Source organism: Rhagoletis pomonella, unplaced genomic scaffold (assembly GCF_013731165.1).
Source record: "Rhagoletis pomonella isolate Grant_MI unplaced genomic scaffold, Rhpom_1.0 Rhpom_scaffold_00007, whole genome shotgun sequence".
In the NCBI taxonomy this organism is placed as follows: Eukaryota; Metazoa; Arthropoda; class Insecta; order Diptera; family Tephritidae; genus Rhagoletis; species Rhagoletis pomonella.
In genome coordinates this window covers 52,582,891-52,610,105 of record NW_023458561.1, presented here as the reverse complement: position 1 = coordinate 52,610,105, position 27,215 = coordinate 52,582,891, and the positions used below count along the sequence as shown (strand labels likewise).

The 27,215-nt window shown below is 36.0% G+C and overlaps 1 protein-coding gene across 1 annotated transcript in view; it reads left to right on the top strand.

Annotated features, from left to right (window-relative positions):
- The window catches only part of LOC118743898 (protein Wnt-5-like), a gene marked incomplete at its 3' end in the record, with an annotated part of 280,007 nt that overhangs the window by 140,796 nt on the left and 111,996 nt on the right, over positions 1-27,215 (top strand). The window contains exon 3 of the mRNA XM_036476661.1: positions 16,350-16,434. Coding sequence (XP_036332554.1) covers positions 16,350-16,434 — 85 coding nt within the window. The remainder of the gene's footprint in view (positions 1-16,349; positions 16,435-27,215) is intronic.

Genomic DNA, 27,215 nt, shown 5'->3' with positions numbered 1-27,215 from the left:
CCTGAAATACTCTCATAGTTAGTGTTCATAATTGCTTGAAACAAATTGAACTTTTTTTTTGTGATACGGTCTAATGTAGGTACTTATGCATGTGTGTATGTATGTAGATGCTCACATATTGTACATTGGACAAGTAAATACAAACATATATACGTTTCACCATTTGCAGTCCTAAATTTTGGATCCAGTTGTTTGCCTACACGTTAAGCTGACAGAATGCATCTCAAACCCTTTGGTGCTTTGCGTGCGTCGCTTTAATCCCAGCGCCTTAAACTTCACAAATTCACAACAAACTATAGTCAGCTTTTAGTATACATATATGTATGTATACATGTAATAAGTAGAGACCCAAACAAAATACATACATATATGCCCATTTTCACTTTCCCTTTCCAAAATGTTTGCTTTTTGTTACATTGCTTCTGCATCAGTTGCATGCAACACAACCTTGCCTTAGCTACTGACGACGGACGGTTCATTGCATGTATGCATGTATGCATGTACATGTGTTTGTATGTAGTACACGTGTATGTTGACTTTGTAATTCCGTGTGGCAGTCAACTTCAATTGATTCATGCTGCAAGTAATAAGGCAAAGCTATCCATTATAATCACATTAAATTTCGCTATGCGACGCAAAGTAATTACAATTTTGGGTTTGTAATTGTTTTCGTATTTGCACAAGGCAACTTCCAGCCAACTCAAGGCAAGTTGAGTGTTTAGAAGAGTTTGGGTCTTTTGTTGGTTAAATTGGCCCATTGAATGTGTATCTAAATTGCATGTCTATGTATGTATTTGCCTTTTAAGGATAACGGTAACATACTGGGTATTTTATTTCGATTTACTCTTGTGGTGGTCAGCTGATTAAGTTAAATGATATTTTGACAAGTTTTGGCTATTTTTCTTTCGTTTATTTAATGTTTATTATTAGCGCATTACATAACCAGCACCACATAAATTTACATTTTAAACTTCGTACAAAAAATTATTAAAATTCAACAAACACATCATGGTTATAACTTAAATCCTGTGGTGCTATGTGATTGTATGTCAAGAATTACGGAAACTTGGTAATATTTAGCAAACAATAGACCAATGAAAAAACTTAAGGGTGTATACGGAATCAGCGAACCGATATTATTTTGAAATAAACTATTGGCTATCTTGCTTACATTTTGGAATTTGACAACTGAAATTTTTGATATTTTAGCATTGCATTTTCTTAAATCTTATCTATTATTGACTTTCTTACAGACTTTCAACTTTTATAGCAAATTTTGTGACACTGTTTTCCTTACTTCTATTTCCTAGTTGGCAATCTTAGATGAACTTAAGTTCTTAGAAGAACATCGAACAACGTAGATTTTATTTGTGTTAAAGAAAAGAGAAATACCCTTATGCGCGTAACTTTTTTCATATCTGAAAAAATTCAAGCTTTTAAATCTAAACAAATCATAACCCTAATGTAAATACAGTGGCGAAAATATATATATAGGGAAGATACATTTCTGCATTCTTTGGATATCTCTTTCTATTATTAAAGGTTACTTTTTTGAAAGCGTAGCTCGTTATCTAGCAAAAACCATGTAAGCCAAAATTTGAAATTTTGTACAAAAATTTGCGAAATTCGACAGTTTTATAGCACGTACAATTTTAGTCCAACAAAGTGCAAATTTTAAGTATCTGTCCTGTGACTTACGGTTAATTTTTGGCAATTTGTTTGTGGAAGGTGTTGCTTATTTTCTCCATATACAAAATTTTCGAACATACTTTGTATGGAAGAAAATGCGCGAATAAAAAATTGCCAAAAATCAACGGTAAGTCCTAGCTATTAGCTGCACTCTCAAATATTATAAAAAATCTGCCTAAAAATTTAAAATTATGGAGAGCATTTGTTAATATTCGTTGAATTTTTATAAATGTTCTACAAAGACCGAATTGGAGTTGCATACATACACACTTACGCATACCCTGCAGAAAAAAAAATATCAATTGGTAAAAATTTACAACTTTTAGTTTTCGATAAAATATATAGCTTTAGGTTAACTACAAAAAGCTAAGTTTAAACTAGTTGAAAAAATGCAGGAGTCATGCTGTCGTAATCGGGAGTTTGTTTTCCTAAAAGAATTTTCTAGTTAAATACCCTCACTTTCAATACACTTTTTCTCTGCACTTGGCAAATACTTTTTCGAATTCAGTATCTACAAATAATTAACATTTTTTTATAATATAATTTTGAAGTTATATACGGCTCACGGAATTCGAATATAGGATCCGCAACAGCAGAATATGTAAACAAATATGTTAAGTCAAATAATGTGAATAAATCAAAAGTAAAAAAATTGTTTTTTCTTATTGATATTTTATGTCCAAGAGTAGTTAGTTACAAATTAGTTGACATCTAGTACAGAGGTAAGAACCCTTGACTATTTCGTGGCCATCCCCATTCAAACATAGTTAGCTTTCCTCAAAGAAATTATGTATACAGATAATAGTGACCTTTAGTTCTTTCTTAATCAACTTCAAGTTAGCTTATAACTACTTCGATACATTTCCTACAGGATACATATGTATACATATATATATAGCACGTGCAAGTGCCGCAGTCAATAGCTACTACCGAGGCAGTTTGTTCCATAAATTGGCAGTGTAATTGAATTTTAACCCTTAGCAACACAATTTACAACATTACACAATAGCTCACTTTCGCATACACATGAACACCGCTTCTCTTTATCAGATATACATACATATGTACATACAATTGTGTGGAAGAATTTTGCTACAACCCAACGAAACATACGGAAATTTCTGAAAGCGAATTTTGAGAAAAGTTTTACGACTGCAAGTCAAGTAAGTTATGGTGTGAAATATCTACCAACATATCGAGAGGGTTAAACCTTTCAAACGCCGAAGATTTTCTCATTTTCGCAATTTTTACAAAAACAGAGGCTCATGTTAAGTCTTTTGGCCTTGCCTAAAGGAAAATGTGGATTATCGAATAAAAAAAGCAGTGCATATGCTTCGATCGATCCAAGACACACAAAAAAGGTGCGTTGTGATATTTCCATTATTTGCGTGAACTTTCATCGGATAGTGTCTTGTCCATACATCGACCAGAATTAAAAGGGGCGGCTTTGTGAGTCTAAAAGGAGCCTTTGAGCGCATCCGGCCCACGCTCGATCAGAAAGACTGCAGTAGCAGATTCCCTGGTTTCTAGCGCTTGAAGGCGTCTTTCCAAATCAACTCGTCCGAGCGCACCGTAATTGTAATTCTCGCTTTGTAGATATTTATGTACCTGAATTGCCATCCTTATAAGAGCTGTTGCTGTATTGCTAAAACTACAGTGATCCGGAATCGTACATTCAAGGCTGATCTAGAGATTACCGCAAAACACCTCTATACACAATCTACCGTCAAGCTTCGATGGATCCGTCTAAAAGTTCATCGGATTCTCGATTCGGATTCGATGCTGATGGGCGCTATATTGATCACGACGTCAAGAGCCCAAGCTTTCCACTAGCGTAGTCTTCTCTAGGGCCTACCACCAGATGAAGACCTCATGAACTATTTTGCGTTTCAATAGTGTGTTTACGATATCAAAGCGCCAGGGAATTACCGTAAAAAAGCGGCTCTATTTCCTGCTAATCAAATATCTCTATCTTGCGCCAATATTTGGCTTCCTTGGATCGTTTTGCTACGATCAATAGCGACTTCACTGTACGTATGTATATCTCTTAGTCACCACATAGAGGGTATTCAGATGCATTGGTCATGCATTCTTTTCTGGCTCATTTACGACCACAATGGCTTTGGTATATAGCTTAGGAAGTGGTTGACCCTATAGAAGTCCGTTATTCAGGGTGTTATTGTAGCGCTTGTTCGTTGTACGATGGCTGGTATGATTCCACAAGGACCGGGAGATTTATAGGGTTGCAAGGATCTGATGGCCCAACCTACTTTATCCACAGTAATTACTTTGTCGACCGGACTGACTTTCCTATGGTTGTGTCACAAGACTGACACTGTATCCCTAGCACTTCCACACTTTTATATGGAGCAAAATGACCCAAAACTGTTAGTTGGGTGTCCGTCAATACATCCATCACTTTGTTTCTATGAGTTACAAAATATCTACATACCCTGCAGGCCGATAAACCGTCTTCGAGAATGCTGCTCAATTCACATATGAACGTATGTATGTATGTATGTCTATTTCTCCTGCTCCTGCGCCGACTATATTCATACTCCATCAATAAATTTATAGCATATATGAAGGCGCACTAGCGTGATGATTAAGCTGAATAGCAGAGAAAGTGAATTACCCATGGCCAACGTAGTGCCATACATACATACATACATATACATATACATGTTGCCGGCGTTACGCGCAATTGGCAGCCACATACGGCAGTATAGTACATTTGAAACACCAACCACATCTCCACTTACTGCCATCGCAACTCCGCGCGTTGCACACCAACATCAACCGAGCTGCATTGTATTGCATTGTACTTAAAGTCAAGTAATTTCCATTCATCAACGGTACCAAAATGCTCGATTCTCTGCCACGCAGCGCTTTTGCTCAAACTCGCATGCATGCATTCACTCAACCGTGCAAACGGATATGTCGCTGGAAGTTGTGATCTTGATTTTGCGCCATTGATTAGCTGAGCATATGTGAACATGCACACACACATACACACAAACATGCGGGAGTATGGCAGTCCTTCGTTGCCGGTTGAATTTAGTCGCTTTTGCTTGTTATTGTGCGCAATTTAAATTTAATTTGATGCCATGTTGCCGGGGAACGCGATAAGACAGGCGTTCTATTCATATCGGAAAACTCCTTTAATACATCATTAACCTGATTGGAAATAGGGTTATTCAATATTGTATTTGTTGTTATGAACTACGAGTATGTATGTATGTGATTAGTGAGCATTTTGCATTTTGCATGTAGTATGCTTACGGCACTACGCATGCGTTGTGTGGTTGGCGTACTCATATTGCGATAAGGGGTCTTAATAACAATGGGTTTGCTGAAAGTTGCACAAAAAAGGGTTAAATGGCTATAAATAATAAGCCTTTTCGAAGCTCATGGTCCGATAATGCGATTTCAATGAGCACTACACATGTACATCCACGTCCATCGGTAAAGTGGACAGAAGAAGCAAACAATGAGTTGTAAATATGCATACGTCATTACCTTCTTTTGTAAGAGGCTTGTAATTTAATTAGACTGTAGAAAAATTAGAATGCTCAAAAATTGAAATAAGGTTTTTGCTTTCATTTAAAATTCGGTAATTAGGGTCAAGAATCAGTGTATGGTGGAAAATTCAGCCACTACCAGGCAAGATCGCAATGAGGCTAATCGACTTCACCGAGGTTCGAAAGTTGATAAACAGGTTTCAAAAGCGAGAGACCGATGCATTATTTTAGATAAGCACACGCGTCTCTTTAGCAGAAGATCTTTGTCTAAAAATATTGGAAAACGAAATTCGGTTAAGGTAGCTAGTTGGTTACTTACTCTCTTTGCTAGTCTCTAAATTAAATTCCCGAGAAACGAATACTTAGACACACTTCTTATTCGCTACGTAGCCAGCAAAAAATCCGAAAATGGATCCGAGCCAGGAAAGTGGGTGAAATGCGGATTTTTCAAAAATGAAAAATAAATGAAAAATAATTACATTGATGTCGATGATTTGCGAAAAAACTCCAATGTTACTGTTTTTATTGGCACACTCGAAAGTTGTTATATGCATGAAGAAATTAATATATAAGACTGGCGCTTACACATATGTTAGTGTTTGGCCAAGCTTCTCCTCCGTTTTGCGGCGTGCACCTTTATGTTGTCCCACAAAGTGTAGGTACCACCAGTTTTACGCCGACTCCGAACGGCGATTATAATTTTATGACAAGTTGTTTTTCATGGCAGAAATACACTGGGAGGCGACTGCTTTTAGAATTTTTTTTTTTGTTTTTAATTTTGTGATGTTAGGTTGCACCGGGCTTGAACCCAGGCCTTGCGAATTGAAAACGCGCACGGCTAACCTCTGCAACACATTACATTTAACAGGGCTGCAAACCGGTTTTGAAACGAACTGGTTTTTGAATCAAACCGTCGCTGTTTTTCGGGCTTCGAACCCAATCATGTACCGAACCATTTTTACTTTGAAATGTCAAAACCGAACCGAAACCCAATCCAAAAAATGGTTCGGTTCGGTTCAAAATCCACCAAAGCATTTAAAAAATTTTTCATTCCACAACTTTGCCTAAAAATGCTACACTATGAGTTTAATGGCATCTCTGAGTTATAATTTCGTCAATATAAAAATGCTTGAAATATTTTTATATGCAACAAAATGCATATCACCGCCAGCAATAAAAGATTTAAATCCGTAAAAAAACTGCCAAAAATCTGCTTTAAACTTAAAAACTTTTTCTAGATTTTTTTTTTTAAGTTTGCAATTTAGATGAAACTTTGAAGAATTTTCATAGTTTATGCACAAAGCTTTAAACGTGGATTTATGCAGTTTTTGTTAGGCGACGAACTATATTTAAAAAGGAAACCTTAAAACAACAAAAAAATATATATATTTATTTTCCCACTCCTATAAATGTGAATAATTGAATTTGATGTTAACATCGAAGCCTTTTATTTTTGTGTATGTAGATTTGTGCTGTTTGTATCCGGAAGCGTATATTTAAGACTGGTCTAGAGATTACCGCCATTACAAAAATTGAAACATTTGAACCGAACCGAACCGCGGTTCAGGAATACTTATGAACCGGTACAAGCACCTTTTTTTTGGAATGGTTTGCAGCCCTGTTTTTAAATAACGTATTAACTGTCGTGGTATGGTGCTACGGGGTGTATACGTTACACATTTACGAATATATGTGCACGAGTTGTTATTTTGACTTTTTTAGTATATCTTTTTTAAGTTTTCACTTAAATTCAATTTCGCAATTAAATCTTGTTCTTTATGCAAAACTGAAGATAATGCACTTTCTAAGGTACGTGTGCCACCATTTTCGACAAAAAAAAACTCTTGAGATTTGCTCATATATAACCTAAATTCTTAACGAATAGCTTGTGCCTATCTTACGGGGTCCGATGATACAAACTGCGCGTAAAAACGCAAGGTACCTGTAGATTTTCTGGTTCATCTGTATATATGCAATGGGCTGAGAACCCTTAAAATCATCATCGTCGCGTCTTACCTCGTCAAAGTAGGGTAGTCGAACCCGCCATTTTAGTGTTCAAGTTACCTTTCAGTTTCGGTGCTCTTACCATACAGCAGGATGAATAAGTGTTCATTCCATAATCTAAGTATGCTGTTCAGTCGGTCATTGGGTCAGCATTTTTTTTTTTTAATATAGCTGAGTTAACATTTGTTATGCATAAAAGTGATAGGTTAACTTTAGTCGTTCCATTCAAAAATCTCTTTAATTTGGTAGCACCATTGAGACATTCGTGCTCAGCTTAGATGTTTTAGACAAGAGACGGCCCTACTTATGCCTGTTAAAATTTTTTATACTTCCACGACACTCAAACAAAACGCAAAAGCGAAATTGAAATAGAATCTAAATGAAATGAAACAAAATGCAAATGTAGATCGCGATGACACAAAGGCTTAAATATTTCCGAAAAAAAGGGGTAAAACAAAAACAAAATCACAAATGAAATTTTACGCTTCGGTATGCATGCAACCGTGCGTACATATTTATGTACATATTTGCAACAATGCACAAGCAAAACACAGTAACACGCGTAATGAATTGCAATCGCATTCGCTGCATTCGCCCTCCGGTTGCAATAACTCAGCTGTATTACGAAATCGTAAATATGCAACTGCATTTGCCGACGACCACCCACCAGTGCTTCCTCCACCACACTCCCAATCACTCGCCACATCAAAAAAAAATAATATGCATTTACTTTATCTCTTCCGGCCGCCGAGGCTTGCACCCTCGCACGCACCCCCGCACGCATGCCATTAACCAGCGAACGGGCAACCAACAAACCAACCACTGCCTGGAATCCTCAGCAGGCGCAAATACTAGCGTCATTTTTGGCATTTGCTCACACAGCTCTAGGCTAGAAAGATTGTTCGTTATTTAGCTGTTGTTGGTGTTGTTCATGATGCTGCTGTTTGTGCGTTCAATTAGAAAATTTTAATTTCAATTTAAATTCAAATTAGTTTATCAAATACAAAGTTCGTTTTGGCGGAAATAATGTATACATATTAAGCCACAATGTACTAATTTTAGTGAAAGCTTTTGCTGAAAAATGTTTCAATTTTCATTTTCATTTGCGCCGAGATAGCTGCTACAAACCGACCGACATATATAAATAAATATCGGAGCAGCTTGTGTGCATGTAGGAGTATGTACATATGTGTGTAAAATGTGGTAAAAATGTTGCCATAAGGCTTACCGGATACTCGTATGCCACATTACATATGTTTGCTTTTAAAAGTGCATATGCCTGGAAAACGGATGTGTGTATGCACATACATACATACATATATGAGTTAGTATATGCAAAAATATTATTTGCACAATTGCAAAATAGCCAATTCACCTAATTATTTTATTGAAAAATATTTGCATTTTAGTCGTATGTTTCTGCTAGTATCGAAGAGAAAATTATTTGAAAATTGATTTGGTTTTATATGCTTACTTATTTATTTGTTTAATTATTTTATTTGGCATTACATTAAAAATGAGATTAATCACTTATTTTTGAGTGTTTTGCGGAGAGAAATGGTTAAAATATACAATACGGCACAGGTAATTTTCAGAGACCGAGAATGTGTTCCAGTTTTCAAAGAAGTGAAGGCAAAATTTAAGATAAAGACGAAAATGAAAACAATGAGAAAAACACAAGAAGAATTAGGGTGAGTGAAAGAGTAAGAAAATTTATAGACATTTTTCGATAAGATTCAAAATAAATTTAGTAACAAAAAATTGGCAACAAAAGTAATCATGTTTCAGAGAATATAAACGTAGATGAGCTGAATGAGAAATTTGTACAATTATCCGCCTGTAGCAGTAATATATGTCGTGAAAAGTACAGTGTATGTATGAATGGAACAATACCTGGTTTTACCTTCTCCAATATTGATGATTGTGCCGTTGTCGAGTCCGTCCTCAGTGTGAAATCTAATGCGATTGGTATAGACGGAATTCATCCGAAATTTTTTAAATGCTTATTGCCTAAAATTTTACCGTACGTAACTTATGTCTTCAACAGCATTTTGACCACGTCTGTTTTTCCTCACTGTTGGAAGTCGGCAAAAATCATTCCAATTAAGAAATCTAATGGGGATTTTAGACCCATCGCAATACTACCCTTTTTATCCAAGGTACTTGAGCGCATTATGCATACTCAGATAAATTCTTTTCTGAGTCGAAACCTGCTGGTGAATAGGTACCAATCTGGTTTTAGATCCAACCGAAGCTGTATAACGGCGCTAATTAGGGTATCAGACGACATCAGACTAAACATTGACAACGATCGCGTGACTTTATTAACACTTCTGGATCATTCCAAAGCTTTCGACACTGTTAATCACGATCTTCTAGCCTTGAAACTTAGCAACTTGTTTAACTTCTCGTCGACAGCATTAAATTTAATAAAATCATACCTCAATGATCGCTCACAAGCTGTTTGGGCCGGTGACATTATATCTAACTGCTTACCCGTAACTAAAGGCATTCCCCAAGGCTCGACTCTCGGTCCTCTATTGTTTGTGTTATATGTAAACGATCTTCAAAGTGTGTTAAAATATTGTGATATTCATGTATATGCAGATGATGTTCAACTATATGTCAGTTGCCCTTTTGTATCCGTTAATAATTGTATTAGTAACCTCAACACTGACTTAGATCACGTTAGCAAGTGGGCCTGTGACAATGGGTTACTTTTAAATCCAAGTAAATCACAGTGCATCGTTATTTACAAGAAGACTTTCAAACTTGAGGGCTACAGTGAAGTGAAATTGAACAACTCTGTTATAAAATTTGTTGACACTGCAAGAAACCTAGGGATAATTTTCAATAGAACCCTATCGTGGAATACCCACATTTATAGTGCAATAGGCAAGGTTTATGGCATGCTCCGTTCATTATGGACTATTCAGCACTTTACCCCAGAGAAAATTCGACTGCTTTTAGCTAAAACATTTCTGTTACCAACCTTATTGTATGGATGTGAACTGTATGCCAATTGTGATAGTCTGTGTCGTGGCAAACTTAATATCCTCTACAACAACATCGCCAGATACGTGTATTGTGTAAAACGTCGTGATCACATATCTGTTTTTGCCTTAAAAATATTTTCTATAAAGTTCGACGATTTATTAAAAGTAAAATGCCTAATGCTGCTTCACAAGGTAATTAACTCTCATGAGCCCAAATACCTTGTTGAACGAATTCAATTCACGAGATCGGCCCGATCACTTAACCTGCTTAGTATGACATACAGTTGCCTTGTATCTGAACGTCAGTTCTTTGTTTTTGCTGTTCGTCTTTGGAACGCTCTGCCATATAAGATCAAAACTATCCGAAGTACATCGCACTTTAAAAATGAGCTCTTACATAATTTTTGCCCTCTAAATTGCTAAGATGCACGTACACATATATTTTTCTTTTTTCTAATACTTCTTTGTTCTTCTTCTCCTCCTTACACATTTTTACAACCTACGGTTTCCCTTAATGTTAGTTTTTAAGCTTTTATAATTAAATTAAGTTCAAACACTGTAAAATAACTCATGGTTGTGTGTTTGATTATAATAAATAAATAAAATAAATAAATAAATATCCACAACTTTTGTTTCTTTTTCAAGAACTCTAGAACCATGATAAAAACATAGCAAGGTAGAACCGTCAATTTGTCGGCCATGATTTTTTTTTGAAGTTTGCCAACATTTTAAAATCATATAAAAGTGAAAATAAAAAATTGAAATTGTTCGAAATTGTTGTTGCTTGAGATTGGAAATGAAAATGTGTGTGTGAGTTTGTGATTAAATTTAAACATTAAATTGTTTGGAAACTTCAAGAATTTTAAAAGTGACTCTCAGCGGTTCTACCTTACTATATTTTTATCATGTCTAGAACTATTGGAAGGCTCAGAGCAACATTTTTTTTTTCGTTTTGCGTCATACCGTATGCTAACTTCCCAGACATCACTGCGGTTCATCCGTTTTCTAGCGCTCTGAGACTGAGATATTTCGATTTTATTTGCAAGCCCGGCACTAGAAGGAGTCAGATTTGCAATGGCTTACATTTTGAAACAAAAAAAAACAAAGAAAAAAATAATAGAAAATGCCATTCGGCCTGTGCATGCACGTGTATCTTGTACTTTGTGCCAAATCGCCACGCTTCCATTTGCATAACACTTGCACATTAATTAAGGCTACCGGCGCACAGCTATAACCTCCATTATTTCCCCACTGCTATCTTTTTACCAGCGCACATTTGTGGCAAAAAAAAAAGAGAAAATACTTCAACCTACCACTTCAGGCAATTCTGTCACCATTCAATGCTTTTCATTTTTACATATTTTCATTTCTTTTTTGTTTGCCGTAACGACAGCCTTTGGCAACCGATTTTTTTCGGTAATGGCTGCTTTTTGTCTCTTTATGCGTTTTCAATGCGATTACTTTGCTGCTCTCAAACCCACTTACCACTCGCCACTTGTGCCCTGCAATTGTAAAGCTTTAAATAACGCTTTTCCATTGTTGTTGTTTTTGTTGTTGCAACCCTTAAAAAGCGCGCGAGCAGCCCATTCATTTGAATGCACTCAAGTGTCCACTTCAAGTGTTTGTGATGTGGCAACACAATCGAGTAAAAAACCCAAATGAGTTGAATTGCACTTGCAACAGCTGCATTGCAATAAGCAGTCGTGCAATTGCATATACATAGCACATACATATGTACGTGCATAAAAAAAATATTGCATTAAAATATTGAAATTTACAAGCATACACACACATATGTATGTATATAAAGGCAGCCGCTTTCACCAAACTGTGCCTCTAGTTGGCAAATTATTGCACAAAAAAAAACATGTTAAGTGTTGTAAGTGCGAATATTTATTCCACTTTATTTCGTGGCAAACTGCACAAAAAGGCCAGCTGAAAATCTGCGCAAATACTTGCACAAACAGCTAATAAGTATGCAACAAAAAACTTGTTGCCAATTACAAAAACCGTCACTTTAATGCAAACGTTTACAGTTATGCGATGCAAGCTGGCATGTCCGTTCGTTTGCCTATGAAACTATGTATGCGTGCATGTACGTACTACATTATGCAGCACATTTCCGCTTGCCACACATACTCGACCGCTTTGTGTGCCACTTTTCTTCCCTTTGCACTTATGTAAAGAAATAATTTTGCTCTTTCTAGCCTTTGGCGTGCTGTGCTCCTTCACAGCCATTTAAGTTTGCATGCACTGAGAATGTATAGTACACACACAGAGTTGCGCTTACTTAATGTGACCAACTATTTTATAGCTCAAAGAAGTACAGAAACTGAAAACCAAAAATAATATGAAAGTAATGAGAAAATGGTAAAAGCAGAATATACAAAAAACGGTAACAGTGTACAAATTCAACAAATAAAATTTATTAATTAAAAATCTATACTATTTATTATTCTAAGACAAGGCGCCTATTCCCAGCGATCTACTAATCGTACAGAGACGAACATTTCAGATTTAAAAATCATTAGACCACTTCTTAAATATTTTCATGGAAAAATGTTTAAAGTTTTACATTGAAAAAAAATATTGCTACGTCCATTCCAATAGGCAGCAACTGCGGAGCGCTCTAAATATGGAGTACAAAGAGGACGCTCACAGCAACACCTTGAAAAAGCGTTGTCGGAGCACTCCGAATATGGAGTGAACTCCCACGTTAACACCTCGAATGACTGTTTTCGGAGCGCTCCGAATATGGAGTGAGAAACACGAAACATTTTGAGTTTAGTGCTTGGTTCGTTTTTTTTTAAGTTTGAAAACACCAAATCTGTAAATCTTAAAAAAAAAATCTAAGCTAAATCAATAGCAATCGTAAATATTTGATCAACTTTAGAAAAATGGAAAAAATCATGGCACAATGACAATCGTAAGTGAGCACATGTTTGCAACAAATTTTTGACACAGACAGATTTTTCCCACTGTGCGCTGAAATAAGGCACATTAAAAAGGGAAATGAAATTTCGTTATGATTCAGGTGTCAAGCAGTCGGAAAGAAAAGTTCTTTATGGTCCTTTAGTTTACGAGATCACAAGAGACTGCAGTGTAGATTTATACTACCACATAGTTCATGAAGCTTAATTTTTTGTTTTTGATTTCGTTTGACAGGAATTGTAGAAAAAATTATGCAGAACAAAGAAAAATTTAACATATTAACAGTCAGGAAAAAATTTAAAAATTTTTCATGGATCTAAGCGAAGCGGCAACGCGTCCAGCGCAAATTAGAAAATAAGAACAAGAGTTTTAACTTCGCTTGGACGTAAATATTTGTATTTTTATAAAACAGAAAAAATTCGACCGTTGAGCAAAAAACATTGATTTTTATTAATTTAAATCAACATCCATACAAAAACTATTTTTATACATATACAGCCCATTAAATACTCAGATAAATGTTTTGGGCCTTTTTTTTGAGAAAAACTCGTCTTTTCTTGGGATTTATGCTTTTTCAAGTTCAACACTTGGCAACACTGGTTATTTTGTTTACCTTTTTCTTTTTATTTAGTCTGTAAATTGAAAAAGAAATTTTCAGTCCAGAAGAAACTGTTTGTGGTTCCCGAATATTCCTGAAAGAAACACCGCAAAAACAAACTGTTGACTTTATGGCAGTTTTAAATGCATTTGGAGGTGAACAATAATGCCTAATTACTTTTGTCTAACTTTAGAACTTTTCACATGTATTTAATAGAAAATATGCTAGATCTGGTCAAAAATTCCATAGATCGGGGCAAACCTAAAAGGAACGTAATGATAATATTTTTAAACTTTTCGGTCTATTATCAGACTCCGCTGGTGTGCTGGGAACAATATTTTTGAACAATTTAATTTTTTTTATTCAGTTTTACATATCGACTACTAAGTGGAAGATCGACCTATCTCGGCAGCCGGTTCGAAAACGCCCTATCCCAAAAACCCTTTCAGGAACGCCATATTTCAGAATTGTATTGAAAAAACACGCTATCTCAGAAGTACGAAACACAACGACTCAAAAAAAAGTACTGTACTTCCGAAAGAGGTACGGTTGGTCACATTACGCATACTATATGCCTACTCCACATACTTATATATGCACATATGTATCACACAGGACTCAGCCATTTATGCTCTGCGACCAGCACTAACTCATATCGAATATTTGCATTTTAAAGTCGAGTACATTAGGTGCAGACAATCGGTGTGTTTGACGCACTGCTGACTTGGCAATTTTGTTCTTCCCATTGACTCCTAATATTTACATACTTTACATGGTGGCATAAGGGTTTTCAGCAACCTGCCATAAATTTGGCACTTTTCTTTTTAGGTTTTTTTTTGTGTTGCAGTTTCTGGATATTACTTAGTAAATTTCATGCGCAATCGAGTTTTGCTGATCCAAGTGATTTTCGCAAAAACAAAAAGTCAACGAAAATTAGCATTTTGCTTTTCAAGTTGAACTGAAGCAGAGGAAGGGCTTTATGTCTTATATGCAGAGTGAGTTTAGGCATCCAAAATTGGAAGGGAAAATTGACAAGTTAACTTAAAAGCAGCAATTTGTTTTACCTTTATCCCTTTTTTTTTTAGTACACTGGCTTTTATTGAGCGCTAGGCTTTATTAAATGTGTGGATTTTTCTTGCCGTATATGCAAGTGCAGGTAATCACTGGCAGAGAGACCATCGTCATATATGCATATAAGGAGTGCGCTGGCCAGGCAGAATAGATGAGCCAATATATGTATGGAACTGTGAAAAATAGGGTGGCTGATGAAAGGCGTTACTAAAAAAAATAAATTAAAAGCTTTTTTCGGTATAATTAATCTGTTCCATTTTTTTGTACTGGCTGCCAAGTTTTGCCATTTTAATACACCAGCCGAGTCGAAATTTTAAGCAATGCCATGTAGTGTAGGCATTCGCAATGAGGTTGATTATAGGTATATGTACATATGTATATTACTAAAAATCAACGCTAACTTGCAGTTTATTACACTAAAATTTAATGAACTCAAACACTGCATACCAAAATTTTTTTAAAAATCTAAAAAAAGTTTAGTTTGATGAAATTGGGAACAGTAGAATCGATTTTCTTCAAGATTGCTATTTCTGCAGTTAGCACTAAAAAAATTTAATGGAATCAAACAAAAATTCAAAAATCGCCCTCAACTGGTCACTTGAAAATTTTATAAGCTTTTATGAAAAAATAATTATCAAATTGAGTAAAAAATGAAGGCCCAAGTGAATTATGAACACTTAAATATGAACCACTTTGCGACGGTTATGTGACTCTAATTGTAATTTGATATCAGAATTGTACTCTATTTTTGTAAGAATAGGCACAATACTGGGCCAATAACGATATACATACATACACTGCGGCAAAAAGTATTGGAACAGCTGATTTTTTACAATATATGCAACAATTTTTATTGTAATAATTTTCCGACAATTTTTTATAAAAATATGGTTAATTCCACAACAAAAAAACACAAAAATGTAATTTATAAACTTTGTGCAAAACTCGCGAAAATTTAGCAAATTTTCATGCAAATTTTCAACTTTATAATCCGAATTTTTTGAGTATGCAAATTGGTAGCCTATCAAATTCTAGTATAAAAAGTGCAAGTCCGAAGTTAGTCAAAAATCGCGTTGATTTTTGAGAATTTTTTTTTGTTGAAGGTGTTTTGCATGTTTTCCATATAACGTATTTTCGAAAATTTTTTTTTGTATGGAAGAGACTGTGGAAAAAAAACTTTCCAAAAATCAACGGTAATTCGTTGCCACTTAGAGCTTCTACTTTATTAAAATAAAATTGATTGAGATACAAATACACTAAATTCTAAAAATTCTAAAAAAACTGACTTAAAAAGTTGAAAATTTGCATGGAAAGTTGTTTTATTGTGGAATGAACCATATTTTTGTAAATAAATTTCGGAAAAATATTACAACAAAATTTTTTTATAATTGTAAAAAAGCATCTGTGCCAATACTTTTTGCCGGCAGTGTACATTTTCATATTTATGTCACTATTTTGTTTAGCTGGTTGCCTGTAAAATTTCGACATTAAGAAATTAATGAAAACTCAATATTTCCTTTCATTTTTTTTTATTTTCAGGAATGCCAATTTCAATTCAAGAATCGCCGCTGGAACTGCAGCACTACAGACGATAACACCGTATTTGGTCCGATAACAGGACTGGGTAAGTAATTACATACACACAAACATATTTAAAAATATACCTTAAGTAGCTTCTCATAAATCAAGTGAGTGCAATAAATAGCCTAAGGCAATCTATCTTCTTCAAAAATCAAATCTCACCTGCCGTTAGCCATTTTGTGCGCCTTTAACCCGAGAGCCAACAATTTATCAAATTAAATTATTATGATCAACTCATCAAAAGGCAAAATAGCCAAATTACTCTAATCAATTTTAATTTCATTAACCAAAAGTTTCGCATGTACCTTGCGTGTATATATATGTTGTATGTCTATTTATATGTTTGTATGTGTATGCAAGCTACTTTATTCCAGTACGCATTTGTACCCGCTTTTAGTTGGCTTCCAAGTTTGACTTAATTAAATGATGAATATTATTTCCTGTCTGCAAAGTTGCGCTAAAAACAACGAACAAGCTGCAGTACTTAGTAGCAGTAGCATTTACGAAACAAAACAACAACAATGACAATAGCAACAACAACAACATTCCCGTCAGTAATACAAAGCGGCGGCGGCAGCGGCTCAAATACAAAGTCTGAATTGTTTGCCCTTTTTCGGCTGCCAAAGACTATCCACCGGCTCGTCGCTGAAAGATCAGCCTTGTAAAATAAACTTCAAAAATACTGGCCGGTAGCAGTGAGCTTCGTTTATCTAACGACATAATCTGCGTGGAGGGCGAACAAAAGTGGCTGATAGTCCCACAGAGTAGCATCATTGAGATGAAAGGATAATGAAATGGAGTTTGTATGAAGTAAAATTTGCAAAGCCAGCAAGCAGCACACAGAAAGTAGACTATATGACAGGCGGGTATTGTGCTCTGGCTGTTGGTTGTGGAAAATTGTCAAGAAAAGTCGAAGTTTTCACTGCACAGAAATGAGTGTATCAGTATGCGGCAGTGTTTGAAACTCGTATTACTCCTTGAAACGCACGCCGCTCACTTAATGACTTTGTTTGGATTTACGAGTGCCTACCTTTAACTTGTCGACGGTTGCTTGTTTTGGTTTATTGTTCTACCTTAATTGATTTGACGCTATTATGTTGTTGTTGTATGTATTTCATTTTGTTGTTGCTATTATTGTTTGTCTGCGGAACTGTCTAGTGGTAATACACGCCTGTTGGCTGTTTTCTACTAGCCACTTTAATAAATTAATTAAAAGTTTAGCTTTTAAAGATGCAGTTGACATTGTTGGTGCATTTTAAAGGAGAGTACCCATGTACACTAATACACGGTAATTTTAAAATGCTTGTCAAGGCTTGGACTGGAAACAACGATCGTAAAGTGCAAAATTTCATTTCGCTTCGGCAATGTCAGAGATTTAACATTTTTATAATTAAAATATGGAAATTCTTCTAAAATATTTAATTGGAGTGGTATTTTTGATTTCACTGAAGAGATTTGGAAAATGTTTTCCAAGTTCTAGTTAAATGGGTATTATAAGTATATTTATCTTTATGAGAATATACTACAATTAGTTTTTGTAATAACTATAGGAGCAATGAATTTGATTTATTTGCATAAGTCACTGACAGTAAAGGTGAGGGGACTTCGTTGAGCATTTAACTTAAGAAAATAAAAGGTTTTAGTGATAGAGGAAAGACAGTGAAGTACGATCTTCAATAATATCTAGCAACGCACAAATAAATTCAGGGTTTTAAAGATACTTCTGTTTTTCCCCTTCTAACACTATAGCCGCCAATGTGACTTTAATGGGGTTCAACTGGCGTCAAATTGCAATGAGAATTGTACCTGGTACCACTAGTAGGTTACTGCGTTAGCAACTTTCTGATCTGGATCGTCAGTCTGCATGACTAGCCAAGCCAACAGAGCTGTGTGTACATTAGGGCGGAGTATTTATATCGGAGCAAAAATTTCGAAGAAAGTGTATAGCAAATTCAAATTCTACGATTAATTCTAAGCAATCATGGCGAACGAACCACATACATACCAAAAATTAAAAAAAAAAACTGTATATTGTAAGTTTTTTAGTCGAAATTTATTTTTCATTGTACCATAAATTTTGTACGTAATAAACAAGCATAACGAACTAGTTTAGTAGTTTCTTAAATATGAAGAAAACACACACTTTTGTAAATTAAAAATTAATTTCGTTCAGAAAAAAATTATAACATACAGATTTTTCTTTTAAAAATTGAGAGGATCAAATGTTATTTTTGGTATATAGTTTGTTTTTGCTTAGAATCGAACGTAAAATTCGAATATACCATACACTTTTTTTCGAAATTACTCCGCGCTGACAGCACTTCTAGCCCTTCGCACTCCTGTTTCTCTTTAAAATAGACCTTCCTACCCCTCTTCTCCCGTTATCCCCCAATTGTTGCATGCGTAGCTGTTGTCTACGTTATACCTTTGTATGACGCATTTTTCTCTGCAATAGTAGCACAGTACTTTTCGTCCAGCTTATAAGCTATGTTTGCGTGGTTGGTAGCAGGTAACCACCTCTTCTTGGGAGACGGAATCCCACTGCTCAATCATATATAGTATACCGGCTTTGAAAGATGGCTTGTTTAAGCAAAATTATGAGTCAAGTTCAAAATTACACAGGTGATCGTAGGCTCTTTAATAACTTTTTCGTTCTTTAATATTTTGAATGTTTCTTGGGCCGTGCTTGATACTAATAACATCCATGTCCGTGCCGCGGAGAAGTCGATAGCCTATCTTCTTTATCGGTAGTATTGAAGCGAAGTTTGGATTTTTCGATTTGAGCAGTGCGTGCCTGTCTCCGTTTCTTCCAGGCGCTAATAAAAGCAACTTTTTGCTTTCAGCGCAGTACTCCCCTCACTTATGTCACCTTTTTGCCCGCTTGAAAATCTCTCTGACAAACTTGTGCTTTACATTCACTTTCCTGCTCCACCAGGGAACTGCACCGTTCTTAAAATTAGAACCCTAGTTAAAGGATTCCATACACTTTTGGGCAGATTCACTGGCAAATCCATTTCATCGATTGACTTTATGGAAGTTAACAGTAATTCTGCTTTTGAATTAGCCAGACATTTGAAAAGATCCGAATTTTTGTGTTTTTTACGGGAAAGTTTATTTGCGGATCTCTGATTGCAAAACCTTTATTATTTTGCAAAAGAAGGTTCTAACTCCGTTTACTGATGCTATCTCAAAGAACATGAGGAACAAAAATTAGGCATTCCAAACTTAAAGTTAGCACCCTAGTAAGTAATTATTAGACTGCGGATGTTTATGCAGAAAACGGTGCCTAAAAATATGTACAACTTAACTAAAAACAAATTTATACAAATTTATACACTATGCTTATAGGTATGTGATACATATTTCTAGGCTTAGTTTCCTGCATAAAAATCCACAGTCTAGTAATTATGTATATGATTTGTTGAACTCCTTTTGTCATTTAGATTGTAAAGCAAAAACAAAACATCCAACAGCTTTCAGTTTATTTATCTAAAGTTTTATATTTAACAAGAAGTAAACACCAAAAGGCACCATTTTCAAAACCCATTCGTCCAAAACCAATAAAAACGTTTTTAACTAAGTCTAAGTATTGTAAATTGCCTTCATACTTAAATAAAAGGAATTTATGTGAAACTCAAAAGACAAGCAGAAGAACAAGTGGTCGACCGAGCAATGTTTAAAGTCCTTTTAACGCTTGTGTTAACTTGCCACACAATATACATAAGTATTGGGTCATATGAAAAGTGGCTGCGGATTTTTGTCGCTATGTTGTATTGGTAGCCATACATCTGGCAATACTAATCCAATTGCATTAAATTGACGCGCGTTTGAAAGGTGAGATTTTAGACTACATTTTTAGTGAATTTTTGTCATCCCTTTTCAGGTTTTGCTTGAAGACAAACCAGTTTTGGCGTTGTGCCGAACGCAAAATTACACCGAAGATGGCGATCGTAAAATCGAAAAATTGATTGTTTGTAATTTGAACGTGTGCGGAATATTTGCAAAGGCGATTTATTCAATAAAACCGAATTAAACCGAAATTTCCCTATAAAATGAATTCTATGCCATCAGCAGGCCACTAAATTTAACAAATTTAATATTAAGAATTTTAATGAGAGCAAAGCTCTCGCATAGACTCTTCACGGAATAAAGTCAAAAATACATTTTGCGAATATTCATTTTAAATAGGTCTATATAAAATACTTAAACCTTAAGCTAAGTGTACACTATATAGGAATCTCGCTAGAGTTTTGCTGAAATAAAAATCTCCTCTCTCAATTAATTTTAAACAGTAGAGCAACTCTAGCAACTACAAACAAAATAGAGAAATCTCAAATTTTCTCTATAATGTACGCTACAGCCTGTGTACAGGGTAGACAATAGTTACCTCTCGTCTAGAGTTAGTTTTATATCTCGAATTGTTGTCAATGCTTGTTGTATACCAGAGCCACGATGTAGAAAATAAAGGTAGCCCCAATCCGCGGATCGCAACATTTCAAGATTTGACAGCATTCACCTATTCGCTAATGTCATAAAATACTTTTTAAATTTTGAAATTGTATTTATTTGCCCAAAAAATTGTCCTTAAAAATTAAATATGTATCTTTTGATAGTGGGTGGCAACCTCCCACTTCGGTACCATGTCTTTTTTTGGGCTCACATCAAACAATCTTTTTTCTTAAAAATTCCCTTGAAAGGAATTTCTCCCAGCAGTTCCAGCCAAAACATATAAGTATTCACCAAATTGAGCAAGTAGCCTGGCACTCTGGCAACAGAGGTTGGTCTAAAAAGTCTAAAAAGAGTAAAGTCGGAATTTATTGCTCCCACGCCCTAGGATTGTCCTACGTCAAAAAAATGTACCCCTACTTGCTTAGTTTGAAAGCAAAAAATAAAAAAAATATTTAGAGGTCGCTCTAAGCTTAAAGTTTTCCATGTATATTAAATGGAAATAAAAAACTTTTCGAAGAAATAGTATGGAATACTTGGAAATCAATATTTTTCGATTGGAAGACTCTGGTTAAACCACAGAATTTAAAGTACACCGATGGAATTATGAAGCCCCAAGAAAATTGCAAAAATAATAATGGCCTTATATGCACTCGATTAAAACTAATTTTTTAAATTTTTTTAAATTTTCTTAAAAATCCGCGGAGACTTTTCATATGACCCAATCTTTAATACTTAAATGCTTTAAAATAAATTTCAAAGTGTATGCCAGACTTGAAAATGGATATGCATACATACATACGTTCCTACCCACACAAGTCAGTATGTATTCAAAAATTGGTTGAATGTATTTATTGCTTTTGCCGTCGTCCACCCATTGTGTTGAGCATTTTAGGCATTCTCTTTGTAATTATTTTGGGTGTAATGTAATAAATGTTCATGAAATAGGTAACAACTCATTCCTTGGCCAGAATTACAAATGTAACGCTTTAAAAGTTCATTTAAGCCTTTCACAAAGACAATTCAGTGGAAAACGATTCGTAAAATAAACATAAATGCACCGTGAAAACGACGCACGTCGCAACGAAGTTGGGGGTTATATGCAGAAGCACTTGTACAGCTGTCAAGTCGCACATACTTCGAGTCCTACCAAAAAATATATGAGCGTGCGTGTGGTACGGTACAGAAGTTTGAAATTAATTATTCAAACATTTACCAACCAACCCTTCACATTATTTCTTGGTAGTTTGTGTTGTCATTCTTCCGCGCTGAGCTCACTCTCGCCGACAGTCACATAAACAACCATTAGAGGAGATAAAAATCATGACAAGATAGCGCATCCCTAGTGGTGGTAATGGCAATGCTGATGGTCGCTACGATAGAAATGATGGTTTTAGTTGGCGCAGATTGGTCTGCAGTGCTGGTGGTTGAAACCTCAAAACAATTCCCCAGTCACAGCAGCAGTGGCAGCACACAGCCGACAACATGTAACGTGCAACATTGTGGTAAGCTTAGATCGCACGTTTCGCTTGCACAAACCACTCCATGAATCCGGAATTTGCTGGCACTTGGTTACGCTCAGCGTCATTGCCGAAAATCTCAGCTAAGAAGCCAACATAAATGTTTCATTAAATAATAAAATTCATATTAATTCGCTCTAGTAGCGCGCACATGCAAACACACACACACACACACATACTAACGAGTTAGTTAACTTACCGGCGGCAAGTTTAAATTGTTGCAATGCTGCCATAGCAGTGTTGCTGGCAATTTTACCATTTGCTATTCGCCACTTATGCACGCACTGCCGACACTGTGGCACGAAACTTGCAACGTCGCTGTGGCACTTGTTCGAACGGCTGCTGCCCTTTGTTGCTAGCCACTTGCCACTTGCTGCCGCCGCCGCCGCCGCCACTGCTGTTGCTACTGTTGCTTTGTTACTTCCGAATCCTGTTCCGTTCTTTTTCCTGCTTGCCAGTTACTTCTATGAATGTAGTTCGCTGTACGTCGTTACGCAACCATCCTCACCGCTACGCTACCCTAGGCTATGCGTCTGCTGCTGCTGGCGTCCTCTTACCTCAGTTGAACACTTTCGTTGTAATTTCGACTATTTTACTATGCCCTTTCCTTTGACATGCGCACCCACCGTTTCCCCTGTTGGCCTTTGCCAGTCAACTTTACCGCTACCACTTATTAGTATCATACGCTTCGCCTGACATGGTATTTAATTTAAAGCATATAAATCCCTTTGCGGCAGGCGTGCGTATTAACAGGGCGAGAAGCAACCCGGCAGTAGAAGAGTCTTGTTTTATTTATTTTATTATTGTGCCGATGAGTACTGGATTTAAGTTGTGCTACAGTGACTGCTGAAGACAATGCAACTCTCTCCGTTCGAAATCTCATCGATCGAATTGCGAAATTACGGAGCCAGATTATACCAGTCATCGAGAGTTCCGCGCGGTTGGTTATAAAATGCGAAGGCTGGGCATTGCCATCCTCCCTTTCATTTAGTCTTACCGCGTGAATTATGATTGGAAACGGAGCTTTCAGAATCCCCACCAAATGCGAAAGCTGTTACATTGTCAGCACAAGGAGCTCATTTTATCTGCCTGATCCACTCTGGGTCAAAGGGATCTGGACAGGGGCTCTCTCTCCAGTCTTTGCCCGGCTATGTCGTTTCAAGGATACCCTTTTTCGCCAACTCGTCATTCAGTATGCCGCAATGCAAGCTTTAGCCAACTATATTGGAGAAAACGATGTGAGCCTTGGGTCTAAAGTTCCTTATGCTTGAAGTTGCACTACAAAAATACAGACAAAAAAATTAAAAACTGCAAGTGTTTCGACATTCTGCTATTGCACTAATATTGCAACGATAGCTTAGACCAACAATACTATTTCTCAACAAAAATTTTCCGGATGAATAACCAGTGATGTCGCTTTAAACCTTTCTATGCAGGCAAAGCGACTGTATTATACACTTTCAGCAGCTTAGCAGAGATGTCGGAGCTCCTCCATTTCATCTGGGACAGTAATTGGCCTGATATGCACTACAAGAGTTCACGGAGACATAAATTTTTCTCTTGCAATATAATCCCAGTGCTGAAACGAACAGAATAAGGTTAATCTGCAACTGTTTATGCTACAGCACTGTCGACGTTGAGTGGGTCCTCTTTTCTTTTCTTTTTAAACTTAGCATGTTAAGGCCCGTCCACATAGAACTTTGGCGTTGCGTTGGCGTTGGCGTCGCTTCAACAGCTGACTATGAATACATGAATTAAAATGCAGCCGTCCACATAGCCAAAATTCGACAACGCTCACGCCAACACAAAGCAAAAAGATGGTCAACTCTCAACTTTTCGCGTGCGTCGCTCGTCAGCTGTTGCAAATAAATAAAATTATGTGAAATATTTTTCTTTTTTAATCAAGTGCGGGCAAGAAATATCGTTTTTAATGCAATTATTGATATGAAATATTAATTTATCTGTCGTTAGTATGTTAGTGTAGTGGCCCAAGCATTCGCTGCCAAGCGTTCATTGTAGCAAGCTTACTTTTAATGTGCGTTCTGTCAAACTAACGCCAACGCCAAAGCCAACGCGAAAGTTCTATCTGGACCGGCCTTTATTTTTAAATCTAAAATTGTTTCTCTCTCAGTGTAGGTTAAACTAAACTGGTGACTAAATAGCTAGCTAGTTGGTATGAGTCTTCTACGATGAACTTTACATCGGCATGAAATTTCGATTTCTAGACATATGGAGAGTGTTGCATCCATAAAAGGGTCCAACGACAATCAGGGCCCTGAGCTTACTGATGGTCAGGCAATGCCCCACCACGCTCTCAACAGCGTCGAAATGTTTTCAAACCACCTGCGGTTCACTCTGGGACAGATAAGCGCCTCAGCGAACGCTAGGCTCCCACGTTATAAATTTCAGCTTTTAATATTACGCATCTTTGGAACTTAGTGAGTGATTGGCAAGCGGCGTTTGGTTACCAAAATCTAGTGGAATCACATAGTTCCACCCTTATAATGTCCAAGTGCGCCCTTACTGGGGACGACCACTTTATCTAACCTAACCTTCAAATTATGCTGCGAGTCATCATCGATAATATTCTCAATAAATTTTATTTTTAAGATTGGGAGATATAGTAACTGTATGGAACCGAATTTTGTATCGCAAATTATAAATATTTTAACGAGATAGTTGCACCAAGGGTATCAAGGCTATCAGCGCTATGGATGGCATATCAGCAAACAGATCCAAATGATTCAGCAATCAAAACAAAATAGTGAAAATTCCAAGTATTTAGATATAAAAAGATATAAAAGAATAATTCAGGTGAATGATGTCTCCGAAGGGTGAGTGATTGATTTCAATCACACCGCTTGAGTGATATATTAATGTCGGTTGTTCATTGCCCTACAGCGATTATCTGGTTCTAGTTTGAATAAAGTCAGTACTCGCTATAAAATTCCAATCGTAATGTGTTCTGATTTATCTCTTTGTATTAAAAGTGTAGCAGCATGCCTTGCTGTTCCATTCACCTCTATTACTCATCACTGGGTTCATGCTCGCTATGAACAAGCGCGCAGCCATATACCACATACCGGGGGTCTATTAGTTAGTTCTATAAGCGCTTTTGTATTAAATGCGTCCTTGCTGAGATTTGAAAATTTGCACTTTTAGGCATAATGCCGCAACAATGAAGCTAACGAAAACCTTCGCTTGCGCCACCACTACCAATGTCATCATCACCACAATTTATAGAATTTCTTGAAATTCTCAGTTCAAAAACAACATGTGCACATACACCTTTTGTCTTACGCACAATTGTAATCCTAATAAAAAAGGGCAACTCATCTACAGCAAAAAATGGCTGATGCTGTATGTAATAAAACATTGGCTAAAGTAAACTTATATCTACATATGAAAAGAAAACAAAGGCACAATAATAATAACAACAATTTGTAAGTTATCTCTAAGTTTTGTAAGTGAATGAGCATTGCTGCGTCATGCATAGATTCATTCATTCATATATTCACGCACTCAAGGAAAAACGAAAAGCGAAGGAGGGGGGAAAATGGGATGGAAAAGGATATAAAGGACGGATGGTACGGATCGTTGCGACGGCTGCCCACGTTGAAAAGTGCAAGTTGTTACTTTTATTTTCGTACACAAATTTGTGAGTTTGTGAAATTTTGAGAATTTATTTATATTGAAAATTTTGTGGGCCCGGCACTTCATAACCTGCATGGTATTCAGCTAATGTCCTTTTAGTAAATATTTTACTAAACCTTTGTTTTTGTTGCTGCCATACCAAGGATGGCCTTTCATTCTCTCCACCAGTAGATGAGATCTCTGCTTGCCGGTCATGCCGAAGTGGTATGGAATTTTGTAATAAATGCGTGCACTAATTCAACAATTTGTTGCGGTTTTAAGTTATGACGCCGATTGCTGTATTTATATATAAGGCTTTACACAGAGGTATGTATGTATGTACATACATACATACATGCACATTTACAAATAAGCTTGATGGCGCGCAATAAATGTGCATCGCTTCTTTCCTTTGGTAATGTAAGCTACTTTCCAAATAATCTGACAAAGAAAGGGTGCCTTTTAAATGCTGTCTGTAGCAGGATATTAGTTACTCCTATACACAAATAAATAAATACATACATATAAACATAGACATAAACATACATTCATATGTATACATTAGAGTGGGTAGAAAAAATTTTGTTTTATGTACAAAATTGGAAACGAACGGTCAACTATTTACAGTGCCCGAGATAATGATAAGGCCGATATTGATAGGTTTTGATGACCTATTATTAATAAACGTTAAAACGCCAAAAGTGAATATAAAATTTTAAACAGGTGGCAACCCTATTCAAAACCTAAAAAAAGGATCAGTCTACTAAGTTACTAAGACGTATTCTACGTCAATATTCCAAATGTTAGTCAGAGTCCTAGACGTTTCTGAGCCCGGCATGATTAGGTTTCTCTAATTTCAAATCACCCTGTACCGATAACAAAGAGCTAACTTCAAAACATAAAACGTTATTTCCCATCTACAGCCCGGGCTCTTTAATTTTACGTCTCATTTTTAAACATTTTTAAATATTTTTTTTTAATTTATAAATTCACTCACCTAAATTCGTGACTGACACTCATATTGTTATATATGTTTGTTCCAATTACCTAATTGCCGAAAATCTGCGGAAAAAATTGATTGCGGAGTAAAATCGATAAACAAAGACTTGAAGGTTCCTAAAAAGGTCTTAAACAAAAAAATTTTATGTTGAAATAAATAATTTCTAATGTAAGCAACTAAAAAATGCTGTCATAACTAACACACATAGAATTTTCCGTATTCTTC